The sequence below is a fragment of the Staurois parvus genome, unplaced genomic scaffold, assembly GCF_062004578.1.
Source record: "Staurois parvus isolate SC_StPar_1 unplaced genomic scaffold, SC_StPar_1.0 ptg000634l, whole genome shotgun sequence".
Taxonomy (NCBI): domain Eukaryota; kingdom Metazoa; phylum Chordata; class Amphibia; order Anura; family Ranidae; genus Staurois; species Staurois parvus.
The window spans coordinates 1,584,865-1,600,517 of NW_028318430.1; the positions used below are offsets into that span (position 1 = coordinate 1,584,865).

Below are 15,653 nucleotides of genomic sequence, written 5' to 3' on the forward strand. Positions count from 1 at the left end.
AGCAGATGACACTGAATCTCTTTCACCCTGTTTTCCTTCAGAAATGCAACATTGGCCTTAGATGTGTGTTTTGGATCATCGTAATGTTGGAAATGTGCACGATGACCAAGGGCACAGAATGATGGTAGCAACTTCTCTTTCAATATAGAGCAGTATATCTGTGAATTCATGATACCATCAATAAAATGCAGCTCCTCAACACCAGCAGCACTCATGCAGCCCCACAGAAGGACACTGCCACCATCATGTTTCACTGTAGGCACCATACGTTTTTCTTGGTACTCCTCACCTTTGCGACGCCATACAGTTTTGAAGCCATCCGTTCCAAAAACATTTATCTTTATCTCATCACTCCATAGTACAGAGTCCCAGCAGCCTTCTTTTTCAGTAAGGGCCCTGGCAAATTCTAGGTGGGTTTTTTTTTGTTTTTGCATGGGCTTTAGGACAGGCGTCGTATTGTGTCAAGGGAAAGGGTCACCCCAGTTTGGCTTTCTACTTTTTTAGCTAACTGCAGTGAACTTGCGTGGCTATTTTCTTCAACCCTTTTTCATCAGAAAATGTTCCTGTTGAGGTGTTAACCTCCATGGATGGCTTGGACGTCTCTGTGAGATGGTTGCAGTTCCATCTTAGTTAAATTTTTGTATCACTTTTTCTACAGTATTTTGACTGATACGTAAAGCTTTGCTGATCTTATTGTAGCCTTCACCTTTCTTGTGTAAAAAAAAAAAAAAAAAAAGAGTATATTCTTTCTCTGACCTTGACACTTCTCTGCCATGTGGTGCCATTGCTGACCACATGAAATGGGAAGGGGTTTTCTTTTTTTTTTTTTTTTTTTTCCTACATTGCTTTTACACCCATAAAGGCTGTAAAAGCAATTTCTCCTTCTCTCTGGCTGCATTCTTGCAGCCATTGAGAAATACTGTGTGAGCTGTGATTGGTCACAAGTCTGTTGTGAATAGCCTTGTACCATGTGACCTCTGTGATCAGTCACAGATTTCACTAGTAGTAAGCAATAATGTCAGGAAGTGACATCTTGCTTACTACTATTCAAATGATCACTGATTGGCCAATCAGTGATCACACAGAGGTCCCGTACAGCGATCACGGTGCCATGTGCTCCCGGGGCAGGGAAGCTGGGAGGATGTTTATAAACTGCCACCAGCTTCTGCAATGCTCCCGTCCAGCTGTTTTATATACATGGGCCGGACGGGAAGTGGTTAAATAGCGCCCTTTCATAATCCGCTGTCTGCTGGACACCTGTTTAATGAATAATTAGATTTCACCTGGTAGTTGAATTTTTGTTAGGATTTTGTTGTCTAAAATTTAGCTTTGCTCCTTAGACTTTCATAGGGGTGTATTCATTTTTGCAACATGGTCTTGAATTATTTTGTGAGTAAAAATACTTTGTGCAAATTAAGAAATCTTGTTTGCAATGAATTTCCTGCATTTGTGGGAATATTTTGTATAGGATCTCATAGAAAATGTTGATTCTGAAAGGAAAAAGTTTTCTGACAAATCTGTTGGGGTGTACTCATTTTATGCTGAGCACTGTATGTATATACGTGTGTATATAACACACACACACACACACACACACACACTATGATATGTATGGGAATGGATAATTTCTGCTGAAGTATATATGAATGGATGACGTAATTATTGCAGATAAAGAAATATCCATTGAAGTAAACCTGGACAAACTAAATATATCATGAAAAAAAAAAATAACTGTTACCTTCAATGGAATCCATGAATGAAAAGGATCTAGATATATTGGCAGCTGAGGTCCTATGCAGCATTTGACTTTTCGTGTAAAAGTCGTACTTGGCTTTTTCCACCATCTGAGTCTACTGATTTGGTCAGCGAGGCCACATAAAAATCCAGAGTTAGACTTAGCGGTAACTCTTTTTCTAAAAGTCTTTCAGGACAGCCTCCTTGAAACGTAGAGCTCTTCCCTTCGGGACAGGAAAAACGCAAGCACAGTACTTTAAAAGGCGGGACCTCCAGGCCTCCCTCTTCAATTATACTCGAGAACTGCTAGAAGACACTAAGACATAACCATTTATGCATAAACATACATTACCGTCCAATCTTGGGTGGAAAATTCCGGCTGTCCTGGAAGACTTATAGAAAAGGAGTTACTGGTAAATCGAACTCTGGTTTTCTCCAAACTTCTTCCAGGACAGCCTCCTTGAGACGGTAATCAAGAACCTACCAACTAGGGCAGTGCTACTGCCTTGAGGATTCTGTGCCCAAATACCTGATCTTCTCTAGAAAGAAGATCCAGGCGATAATGCTTCACAAAGGTAGAAAAGCTGGACTAGGTGGCTTCCTTCCAGATCTGTTCTGGCGAGGCATCAACTCGCTCTTCCCAGGATGCTGACAAGGATCTTGTTGAGTGTGCATTAACAAATAGGGGCGGAATTTCAAATAAACTATGATTCCATGATAGCCATCCTAATTCATCTAGCTATGGTGGATTTGGAAGCCTTGGAACCCTTCCTTGCTCCTGCAAAAAGAGAATCCGAATTCCTGAATTTTCTGGATCTACTAAAACCAAAAGGCTCCTTCTAACATCCAATAAACTTAATCTTTCCTCCTCCTTACTTGCCAGAGCAGAACAGAAAGTCGGTAAAATTATATCTTGAGAGCTATGAAAGGAGGAGGAAACCTTGGGAAGGGATCCAGGAGCACAATTCTATTCTCAAACGGGAAGAATGGGCTCCCTAATGGAAAGCGCCTGCAATTCACTCACCCTACAGGCTGACATGATTGCCATCAGAAAAAGTTTAGCATTAGATCCCCTGGCGAAATCTTCATTTAAGTTTTTAAGGGACAAATAACCAAAGCTTTTAGAACCAAAGACAGATCCCAAACTGTACAAGACCTGATCACCATCGGCCTGGACTTGGAAAGAGCCTGAAAAAATTTGGTATAAAGGGATCTTGCTGGAGGGGGATCTGAAGAACAACACTAAGAGCCGAGACCTGCACCTTTAAAGTGCTAACCGTTGGGCCCTTATCTGCCCCATCCTGAAAGAAATCGAACACTGACTGGATATCCGTAGGGCCCCGCACCTTACCTAGCAACCAGGAGTTGAGTTTTTTTTTTTTTCCCCAGACCTTAGCGGTTCACTAAAGTCCTTAATATGAAAAGAACGAACCTCCTGCGCTAGAAATGGGGCCCTATCGTTAAAGCTGCTGACACTTAACCTCCTACCAAAGAGAGTGAATGAACAATAAATAATATAAAGTGCAGCGCTAAACCTAAAATACTATATTTAATAAATATATATATACGTGCTAAAAATCTGTGCAAAATATATATCTGTGCAATAAATAATACACAATACAGCGCTAAACCTAAAATCCTATATAGAACAATAAATATATAGATAAGTACTTTATTTGCACATTTTGCACAACAGGGATCTAAATGATTAAAATGTCATCCTTAATGGAGGTGAGAACCTTAAGGCAGGCTGTAAATGACTCATTCTTAATTAGGCTATCCACACAATTGCAGCATAAAGCTTTTTCCCAAGATGAACCCAATTTTACTGCACACTTCTTCTTGGGGTCCTGTCACTACGTCTTGTCCTGGGTTTTAACTTACAACGAGCAAGAGAAAACAATGCATAAAAATGAAAAAACGCTATCATCGTTTAAACATTACACAGAATAAAACAGAATATGCAAAAAGTAAATAAAGGCTGCAAAAATTGAAAACGAATGACAGATTGCAAAAGATAGCAGGACCAACCCCCAAAAATTCTTCAAATATATTAAAAGTAAAAAAGTCCGGTCAAAGCATGTAGGCCCTTATTACAAAAATAATAATCTAGAGTAGGTGATTGGGGACAAAGAGAAAGCAAATTTTACTAAATACTTTCTTCAGCTCTGTGTATACAAAGGAGCATGGGGGAGCTCTTGTCCATAATGGGCATGGTATTGACACCGCTCCAGATGATCCACATTGGCTCACAATTGAGATGATCCAAAAATATTTAGACAGAATAAAGGTGAATAAAGCACCTGGACTGGATGGTATACACACATGGGTCCTTAAAGAATTGAGCTCTGTCATTTCAAAGCCATTGTTTCTTATTTTTAAGGAACTCTTTAATGACTTGGCATAGTACCATAGTACTGGATTGGTGTAAGGCCAATGTGATTCCATTATTTAAAAAGGGGTCAAAATCTTTACCAAGTAATTATAGACCTGTTAGTTTAACTTCTATAGTTGGGAAGATACTGGAGAGTTTTTATTAAAAGACCAAATAGATGGGTTCTTGCTGGAAAAAAAATATTTTAAGCAACAGACAGCATGGATTCATGAAAGACAGAAGTTGCCAAACAAATCTGATTTTCTTTTTAGGAGGAGATGAGCAAAACCTTGGACAGAGGGGTGGCGGTGTACTTGGTATACTTGGATTTTTCAAAAGCGTTTGACACCATTCCCCACACACGGCTAATGTGTAAGGTAAAGTCTATGGGCTTGGAAAAATCTGTATGTAAACTGGCTAAAAGATCACATTCCGAGAGTAGTGGTTAATGATTCATACTCTGAATGGTCTAGGGTTGTCAATGGTGTACCACAAGGTTCAGTGTTGGAACCCTTCCTTTTTAATACATCTTTAAACGATATAGGGTCTGGGGAAAAAATACCATTTCAGTCTTTGCAGATGACACCAAGCTGTGCAGTGGCATAACGTCCTTACAGGATGTCTTCAAATTACAAGCCAACCTCAATACAGTGTTTAATTGGGCAAATGAGGTTTAATGTTGATAAAGGTAAGGTTATGCACTTGGGAGCTAAGAATATGCATGTCACATACATACTAGGGTGGGTACAACTGAGGGAATCAATGGTCGAGAAGGATCTTGGAGTTATGATAGATCACAAGCTTTAATAATGGCATGCAATGACAAGATGTGGTTTCTAATGTGAGAAAAATCCTTGCTTGTATTAAGAGATATAGAGTCCAGAGAGAGATATAATTTTACCCCTGTACAAATCATTAGTAAGACCTCATCTGGAATATGCATTTCAGTTTTGGGCACCAATTCACAAAAAACATTGGGGAACTGGAGAAAGTACAGAGAAGGGCACCCAAACTGATAAGAGGCATGGGGGAGCTCAGCTATGAGGAAAGATTAAAGAAACTGAATGTATCCTCTCTTGACAAGAAGAGGGTAAGGGGGATATGATAAACATTTATAAATACATCAGTGGTTCATATAGTGAACTCGGTGTATAGCTATTCACCCTGAGGTCATCACAGAGGACAAGGGGGCACTCTTTACATCTGGAGGAAAAGAAATTGTTCTCTCTAAACACGGAAAGGTTTCTTCAGAGTGAGAGCTGTGAAAATGTGGAATAGATTCCCTCAAGAGTTGGTTCTGGCCAGCAACGTGATTGCTTTAAAAAAGGCCTGGATTCTTTCCTAGATACAGAATATAACTGGATACTAACATTTATAGGTAAAGTTGACTCAGGGAATATCCGATTTTGCCTCCCAAGAGATCAGGAAGGAATTTTTCTTTTTTTCCGTACAGGAGCAAATTGGATCATGCTTTGTTGGGTTTTTTTGCCTTCCTTTGGATCAACTGTGCATATAGGATAACTATTGGATCAACACTGTGTATAGGATACCCCCCCCCCCCTTAATGGTTGAACTGGATGGACTTTTGTCTTTTTTTCAGCCAGACTATCTTCTGCATTGTTACATAGCTACATCGTTAATCAGCCCTGGGCCCCGCATCCAAACACCACTGTGCTTGGGTAGCAAAGAAAGGAAGTGTGCCCACTGTCACCTGCACTCAAAGATTGGGGAAAGAGAAAAAACACCCCTCAGGGATCAGCAAGAGGGACTCTAAGTCCCCAAGCCTACCTGAGAACCAGGGTCTGCTTGAGAGGGTCCAGCGCCTTCCATCAAGTCCCTCGCGGTGTGGAGGGTTGACGCACCGGCCGCCCGACCTGATGCCTAAGCTGCTATGGAGACTGGAACCACGAGTCTCTGGCACCCACCGACGTCACCGCGACCGGAACCTCCGGTGCTTGGTGCGCACATTCCGGAAGTCACACCTGCTTGTTGGTCTCTCTGCCACACTGCATCGACCACTGCAGCGCCTTTCCCCCAGAGGCTCAGCAAGAGAACCCCCCCCCCCCCCACGTACGGTGGGGGTGTCACACCAGCCTCCACAGACGCCTGGAAGGACACCAGGAGCGCAGCCGCACTCCCCAAACATGGAGGGATTGCTGCAGGCAGGAGGAGGTAAGCAATAACAGGAGCCTCCAGTACCCCCTTGAGCATAGGGCTTCCACACAGCAGGTTCCCTAACTGTACCCTGTACTCCGGAAGAAACACTAAAAACTGAAGAGGGAGTCCTGGAGGTCCACCTTTTTAAAGTACTTTGCTTGCATGTTTCCTGTCCTGGAGGGAGGAGCTCGACGTTTGGAGAAAGTATCTTTAGAGAGGTGGGATCACACTTAAATTTAAAGAGGTAAATTTTCACCCTTCTACTGAACCTAAAGTACCTCCCCCTAAGATGCATACACACCTCCATGTTTGGGCAAATTTGATCTGCGTTGGTGGTGCCTGCATGGTAAATTCCTGTAGACTTCTGTGGGTTTATTCCCCCAGCCTGAGAATCTAATCAACCTCTTCAGCTCTCACACCTGTTCCCTTATGGACCAGAGCTATTTTTACATTTCTGCTATGGGCCTGTTTATTCAGTGATAACTTTGTCATTACTTTAGATAAAAAAAACAATATACAGTATGTATTACTTTTTTAAAGGCCAAACAAGACTTTTTTTTTTTTTTTTTTGCAGTTAGTTTAAAAATAAATAGTGTTACTGCACATTAAAAGTGCACATTTCATACTGTAATTCTGTTTAAAATTATGACTATGGTACCAAGCAGTGCAAAGTTATTCACAGATTAAATAAAGTGGGTTTTTTCTATTTTTGTGTTTTTTTTTTTTTTTTTTTTTTTTAAATGTGAAATTTGTAAATATATGTTAAAGGAGTAAAAATACTAATGAACAAAACAAATAAAAACAAAAGTTAAAATATTAACTTAGAAACAAAAAAAATTAGGAGTAAAAATTGAATGGAGAAGGATCATAAGGACTTCTTCTCCTCCTCTCTTTCTCCACCTCTCTCTCTCCTCCTGTCTCTCTCTCCCCTCCTCCTCCTCTGCAAATTAAGTTCTTCCCTTTTTTTTGTTCTCTAGATGAATAAACAGATACAAAATGAAACAATGTTTCTTTTGAGCAATGTTGTTGATAAACCTTGCCAGACCGCTTAAGTTTGTCAGATCCAGCTGTCAGAACTTTCTGTGTACTGGGCAATACTGCTTTGATTAATCAGAGCTGATTTTCTCAGTACTGGGATAGAGAAGGTCCTGGCAGCAGGGCACGCCCTTTGGAACAATAACATTTTATTTTTTTTTGGGTGGGGAGGGGATGGGGGCTTGTTTAACGAGTCCATTCTGCAACTGGTTAATAGGTGTTCTCGGCACCAAAGAATATAAATATTGCCGTGGGTCATAGGTTGGAGGTAAGTATGCAAGCCATGTTCCCCTTTAATTCTGTTTGGGTGCTGTACTCTACAGGACCATTAGAGGCCTCCAATAGTATGATTCCCCATGAATGGGCCTGCAACACGCATGGCAGGATAAAGAGAACTCTGCAGGGTTGCTTTTTGGATAAGTCTGTGTGGCTCTGGGTGAGAGATGCATATTTTTCCAGGTGGGCAGCACTCAAGACACTTGGAGGTTTATTTGTCCTCTAAGGGAAAGTTTAGCTGCCAAAATCTCTGGGTCCACTGTTCATTTTGACATGCAATTTTATTTATGAAGGTAACTAATATGGTGTTTTTTTTTTTTTTTTTTTTTTTTTCAAATCATATGTTTAATTTTTAAATTGCCTTGGTTTGTGTTAGGTTTACTTTTAAATATTTTAAAAATATTGAAAGGTTAAAAATACTAATGGCTTCTTATGCAGCCAACTTTCTGAATAGAGCTTTGTTTGCGTAGGCATAGTTTAGAAAGGCTTTCGAGAAAGCATTAACCTTTTATATTCAGAGGCACATAAGCTGTGGTTTTTGTACAGCGTTTACTTTTTGTAAGGTGTTTGTTTGTTAAGAAATTTTACAAAAGTAAGTTGACGGCTCAATTTTTGTAGAGGGAAAAACATCAAATTGTCAGTTGACTTATTACTGAAGCATAGTGATTGTGCTTAATGGTATACCTTACTACAATCTAAGTGAGAACAACTTGTGATATGAAAATGTCTGTCCATGTATATGAGTAAAAGCTGTCATTCTAAATCAAATGTATTGACATTAAGCTGATCGCATGTACATGTGTATCTACAATCTTTTAAAATGTTGTAATTTCCATTAGTGTTGTGCTTTTTTTTTAACAAATTGTTCACTTCGGTTTTTTTTTTTTTTTTTTTCAATTTTAGCTTTCATCCAATCTGACAATGTTATTGAAGTGCTTCGATTTGATGAAGGAGGCCTTTTGGAGGTAATTTCCAACAAAATAATTTATTTAAAAAAAAATAAAGCAGTTTTTAAATAGATCACTACAGTAATGGCATTCTTTAGTGAGACCCTTCAGGTAAGAATACAGTGAAACACTTGATACAGATATCCACCAAAATTGCTGGGTTTGAACACAGAGCCCAAGGGCCCACCTGAAAATGTTAGTTGCTTGTATGTTATGCTGATCCTTTGGCTTCAGTAGAAGTTAAGTGTTTAGATCCATTGTTCTGCTCTACTCCCAGGTTAGTTTCTTACATATTTGGGAATAAAGCCCAATAGTCAGAGTACAGCCTAAACAATTTGAGACATTTTTAGTAGCCAAGGTGCACTATTAATAATCTGTTGAGGTTAATCTCTAAAGTAGCAATTTGATTTCTTGATTGCAAAAATGGTTTCCTGTAATAGGATCTAAGCAAGCAGCATAAAGTAATCAGTACTACTTGATAGCTATACAACTATTTGTAGCCATGTGTTCATCTGTTTAGTGATCAGTTATTATTCTTAGAAAATAATTTTGGTAGTGGTATCAAAAGCTCAAGATAATATATTTAAAATGTGTTGCTATATCTTAAGTCAAACATTGCTGCTTTCTGCAGCGTTTTCATTTTACATTCTACGTACTAGCACATACTCAGTGTATGCTATATTCAAAGCATTCTTTTGGTAATATCAGCCACATTTTCAAGCCCTCAAAGAACTGGTGTCATAGCTGGTCATATTTACAACATGGAAACTGCCCTCGGTGGATAGGAAGGTTTTAGTTCCACTTCAAGTCAAACTACTTAAAATTTTTCATCTATAGCCAAAAGTACAAATTGCATTCACAATACACAGAGCTGCCAGGTTTTGGGCTAGAGGAAACAGACTTTCAGATTAATTTGCCCTGTGTTTATTTATTTTGCCCTTTATGGATGAATAAAAGCATAGTTTTTCTTGTCTGAAATCTGAGTAGTCAATCTGTATCTCAAATAGTATTTTGAGTATATTGAAACCCTATGGGAGAATTGACCTTGTAAGAATCTGAATGAGCACTGAACACAGTCTATCGTTTAACATGTGTACACACTTTAAAAGTACATCACATTTTCGTGAAGTATTGTTTTGACAACTCCACCTAGTGCAGCTCATCTGGAATAATACTTCTCTGCCCTACCAAGTACTGGTAAGACGAATTCCATTTCATGTTGGTACTTTACACTTATTACTGATTAGAAGTAATTTCTTGTCCTGCCATTTCCTGCCATGCAAAGTGTTTTGTCACGAATAACATCATCTTGGTATTTTGTGGTGTGTACTTATTAGCATGTTTATGTATAAAGTATTGTTACATCCTGATACTATTTGAAGCTACTAATCTATGCATGTACATGTCACCCTCTAACATTTAGAGCAGAGCTCCAGGCATTTTTTTTTCTTTAACTTTGTGTTTGTAAACCGTAGTTACTGCACCTGAACTATATCCTGTGACTGGATTGCTGCTTTGTCTTTTGATATCTTTTATTTTTATTTACACCAGCTGGAACAGCTCTTGCTTTCGCTGTATTCCTGCTGACAACTGTGGCTTTCATACATACAAGGGATAGTACACAACATTCTGTGAATGGCCAGGGGGAGAGGGGGCATACAAATAGCACTATCCCTTCCGTTTATGAGAGCTGTAGCTGGTATACAGCCAATGCACTGTGTAAACGCATACATGTTGAATACAAACGTTCATGTTTTATTTCCTTAAGAAGCCCATTAAATTTGAATAGGCCACAGTGTATCTAATACTGCATGCTGCACTTTTCTTAACACAACTCAGATAATTCTCAGGGATGGCACTGTACATTCAGAGCTCTGTGCTGTGGCTGTGACTCCCCGTGCGCATATGTGGGAGTGATGTCATTGCGGCTTGGCCATTCAAATGGCTGTGCCCATGAACTCGGATGGAAGGCCAAGCGAAGATGGAAGCACTGGTAGCGCACTGCTGGAGGGCTTCGTTTTAAGGTAAGTCAGTCAAAATGTGGTAGTATGCTCTACATACTAGCACATTTTGATATTGTACTTTAGGGGCCTTTTTTTTTTTTTTTTTTTTTTGCAGGTTACTTCCACTTTGTTTACAAGGAGTTAAATGTGTGTGGTAATTAAACAAGGAAAGATGTGTACAGATAATATGCACTCTTGGCAATATAATTTATTTCTTGTCCTGTGTTCACACAAAATAGACCTTAAGTTATCTAAATTATCTAAGTTGTAAGTATAGTATTTTGACAAGCATCTTCAGACTTTGCCCTCAAGTGCTGGGTGTGGGTGTAGCACGTTTTAGCTAAAAGCCTGCAGATGGTACTGTTTAGTTTGTTGAACTATAGGCAAAGTGTGTGTGTGTGTGTGTGTGTGTGTGTGTGTGTGTTTTTTTTTTTTTTTTTTCTCCCATTTTGGGTAAGGGAGTGTTATAATCCCTTTCAGTTTTTTTGCCATCTGTGTCCCATTGGAGAGATTTAACTTCACTTCCTGTCCGATAGCCAGAATCTCTGCAAAATAGGGAAATTCCTTGGGGACCCCCAGGTCACCAGAAATAGTGTACCCACTGAAAAATTTCCCCTCTTTGTGGTGTCTTTTACTTTCACTTTCAATAGCTACTGCAACTCCCTCCTCATTAATTACCTTTACCGGGTGCCAAATGGATTATCAGAATTGAATACAAATAAGAACTTGAAGCCAAACTCCATCTAACACTTTATAATAAGTTACAGCAAACAGTTTTTTCCTTTTTGGGATAAAGGTTTACATGAATGAATAAATAAATAAAAGCCGATCATTCACCCCTGCCAGCCTGGATGGTCTTATCCATTTAAACTGATGCATTCTGCTGGACGCTTGAATTTAATAAAAATTAAATTTATTGCTACTTTTAATCAGTATATTGTCTTGCAAAACAAACATTTTAATTGTACAGTATAGGTCTCGGGCTCTCTCGCCATGCCACAGCACTTCAATCCGATTTAACTCTGGACTTATGTTTTTTTTTTTTTTTTTTTTTTTTGTTTTGTTTTTTTGTAACCGTTCAGAGGTGGACTTGATGGTCTGTTTCTGATCATTGTCCTTCTGCATAACCAAAGTGCACTTGAGCTTGAGGTCACAAACTGATTGCCGGACATTCTTTAGGATTTTCTGGTAGATTGCAGAATTTATGGTTCCATCCATTTTGGCAAGTCGTCCAGGTCCTGAAGCTGCAAACCAGGCCCAGACCATCACACTACTACCACTACCATGTTTGACCATCTTTTCATGAAATGCTTTTTTTTAAAGCCACATGAAACTGGGAGCACACCTTCCTAAAAGTTCAACTTTTTGTCTCATTAGTCCACTGAATATTTGCCAAAAAACATCTTGCTTATCCCCAAGACCTTTGAACAAGTGTGAAATGAGCCTTTGTGTTCTTTTTTTGGTCCGCTATGACTTTTGCCTTGGAATTCTCCCATTGGCCATTTTTGCCCAGTCTGTCTTTATTGTGGAATCATGAACACTGACCTTAACTGAAGTAAAGTCTGCAGTTCTTTAGATGTTCTGGGCTCTTTTTTTTTTTTTTTTTTTTTACCTCCTGGGTGAGTCTTTGTCGTACTCTTGGAGTATTTTTTGTAGGAAGCCCACTCGTGGCAAGGTTCCAAGTTTCAAGTTTTCTTAATTTGTGGATAATGGCTCTCACCGAGGTACACTGGCGTCCTGAAACCTTAGAAATGGCTTTGTAACCCTTTCCATACTGATACATGTCAATGACTTTGTTTCTCATCTGTTCTTGAATTTCTTTACATCAAAGCATGATGTTTTTGGGTTTAATACCACTTTCTCCTCATCTGATAATTCAGTTTCCAAAGGTCAACAATGTTATTTATGCTCTTTTCCATCGGACCCTGTTCAATAATTAGAAGCAGAGTCTCCTTTACTTGAGCATATGGAGGAAAGTATTGAGGCGGAGGCAGTGAAGAATTTTCCTTCTCCCTGTAGCTTATAAGGTACAAACTATCCACAGCCAAAGGAGAACTGTGCCTAGTGGGTACCTATGGGTAACTAAAATTGGCTAAGTCAAAAAGACTTTTCCCATGCATGCACTGATCAGTTGAGTACTTTATGCAGACTGGCTCAACTCTGAAAAGAGGTTTTTACTCTTCCCAAGATTTTTTTTTTTCTGATAGTGAGCCATGCCATTTCAGTTCTCCACAAACCCCTTACAGATCATATTGCGGATGTTCTTTCCTTTAAAGACTCTGATAGGTGTTTTGAAGCCCTTTTAAAGGCCTTATATGCTCTTGCTGGTCCAGCTCTGCAGCCAGCAGTTGCAGTCTTGTCTTTTTGCCAGGCCATCATTAACTGGTCCAGACCGATGAACAGACTGCAGGAACTTGTCTTTGAAGAGCTTGCTGTTCATAACAATTTCAGTGGATGTCCTCCATCTTATTGAGGTGTGTCGATGCCATTGAGAATGTAATTTGGCAAGTTTCAAGAATCTCTCATCTCTGTATGCACAAGATTTTGTGGCTAAAGGCTTGGTCTGATGAACATGTTTGAAAGAAACATTTACGCATGCCATTTGATGGCTAACGCCTCTCTGGGGAATCTCTTGACAAATTCACAAAGAAAGTAACTGGGTTAAAGGTACTCTGTCACATAAGAAAAAAACCCAAGACTCTGACTCTTACGGCTTCTACCTATGCTCAAAGACAGGGATCCTACTTTCTCCTTAGGTGAAACACTTCCTTTCATCGAAAGCTCTGGCCCACCAAGCCTTTCCATAAGCCCTCTTTACAATGAAGAGGTGCCCCAACTCTCTGGGGTTGGGGTACATTTGTTGGTGTTTGCGCCAGTCTGGAGATGTCCCAGATATCTCGGTCCAATCTGTCATCTTTAAAGGGTTACAAAATACTTTTTGGCCCTGCCCCCTCCTAACTTTTTACACCTCCATCTGCAAGCTTCAGACCAAAGGAATGCAGGTTTAATGATTACCTTACACCAATGTCAGGCACAAGAAATGATTTTATCAGATCCTCATGCTTTCTATTCAAACCTGTTTACAGTCCTAAAACTTAATAAAAGCACCTACTCAATAGTGAACCTTAAATCTCTAAAGAGATTTTTGTGCACCAAAATTTCAGAATGGAATCTGAGATATGCAACGGCTTCCCTTAGACCAGGGGTGGGCAACTGTGGCCCTCCAGCTGTTGTAGAACTACAAGTCCCATGAGGCATTGCAAAACTTTCAGTTACAAGCATGACTCCCTAAGGCAGAGGCATGATGGGACTTGTAGTTCACCATCAGCTAGAGGGCCACAGTTGCCCACCCCTGCCTTAGACAAACAACATTTCTTGCATCAGTAGACATATAGACATAAGTGCTCATCTTCCAATTTCCATTTTTTCTCTTCTCACTCTGTGTTTTGTGGGAGAACAGCTTGTGGCCCTACAAAAGTGCTTGCTCTGCTTCTGGCTCTAATACAAAACCAAGGTCATTCATGTCACAAGTTATCTGGACAAACTTCTGCTAACATCTCATCCAGGACCTTGTCCGCCAACATCCAAAGGACTATCCAGTTCCTTCAAACTTTTTTGGTTGGATAATCCGCTTCCCAAATTCTGCTCTCCAGCCCTAATGCCATCTTTATTACCTGGGTCTAATCTTGCATACAACCAAAGTCAGAATCTTCCTCTTTAAAGTCCATTTCTCAGGTGATCAGGTCACAGACACCCCTCAATTCACTTCAGCATAATTTTCTGGACCTCATGGTGGCCTCCGATGAGGTAGATTTATTTTGCCCGGTTTCATGCCAGACCCCTTAAGTCCAACATCTTCAAGACATGGAAAAAACAAATCCCAGTGCTTTTATCTATTCAAACAAAGATCTCTGTGGCATGGTGGCTATCCAACATTGAATCTCCCTTCTAAAAGGTCACCCAGAGTACAGTCAGACAACGCAACAGCAGTGGCCTACATAAGTCACCACGGGGGCACCATAAGCTTAGCAACCATAGAGGAATGGGTCTAATACTCTGGTAGAAATTTACAATACAGCTCTCTCATCTGTCCACATTTCAAGAGTGGGCAATTGGCAGGCCGACTTTGTAGGTCAGGTGTCGGCAACCCGTCGATAGCGATCCACCAGTCGACAGGTAGATCAGGCAGGTGACAGGTAGATCATGATCTAGTCCCTGGCTTGCCGACCCCCAACTGGGTCTTGCCACACAGCAAAGTGCCGGCTAGATTTACTCATGTCACATCTCCAAAGGCCGAACCCGCTGAGCTATCCAGCAGCTTTAATAGGTAGCAGAGGCAGTCCCCGCCCCCATGACAGCTGCAGGATAGCTTGGCGGGTTCAGACTCTTCTGTGAACGCACCTGCGCTCCATACAGGAGTGCACTTTGCTTATCTCAGCTGGGCCTCCTCTTCAGTCCACCCAGGAACTTGTGGATGATATCCTACGGAATAGGTGAGAGAGGCTGGGATCAGCACTAGAACAATGTACTGCTTTGAAACCACTTCTGTAACTTTGTCTGCATGCATATTCTTAGTTCCCAAGTTCATTTATCAACATTTATTATTATTATTATTATTATTATTATTATTATTATTCAGTATTTATAAAGCGCCAATAGTTCGCTCAGCGCTGTACATTACAAGGGGGAACAGAACATGTGACATAACAATACAATGCAAAACATGAGGGGATCAAGGGCCCTGCTCTTCTGAGCTTACAATCTAGGAGGGAGGGGATGGTGGCACAGGAGGAGAAAGCTGTGGGGGATGGAGTGGTAGGAAGAGTGGAGGAGGTCAGCAAGTTAGCAGGGGGTGGGGTAGGCTTCCCTGAAGAGGTGGGTTTTCAGGGTGCGCCTAAAGGAGAGGAGAGTAGGTGATAATCTGATGGGTTGGGGCAGGGAGTTCCAGAGGATGGGTGACACCCTGGAGAAGTCCTGTAGGCGGGCATGGGAGGAGGAGACCAGGGAACTAGAGGTCTTGTGAGGAGCGGAGTGTGCGTGTTGGGTGGTACTTGGATATTAGGTCGGTGATGTAGTTCGGGGCAGTATGGTGGACGGCTTTGTACGTCAGTGTTAGGATTTTGAATT

The 15,653-nt window shown here is 40.5% G+C and overlaps 1 protein-coding gene across 4 annotated transcripts in view; it reads left to right on the plus strand.

The window, feature by feature from the left end:
• Positions 1 to 15,653, plus strand: part of TMEM131 (transmembrane protein 131) — a 278,778-nt gene that overhangs the window by 43,194 nt on the left and 219,931 nt on the right. For all 4 annotated transcript variants that reach the window (XM_089693479.1, XM_089693480.1, XM_089693481.1 and 1 more), the window contains exon 2: positions 8,480 to 8,541. In XM_089693479.1, the coding sequence (XP_089549605.1) occupies positions 8,480 to 8,541 (62 nt within the window). The remainder of the gene's footprint in view (positions 1 to 8,479; positions 8,542 to 15,653) is intronic.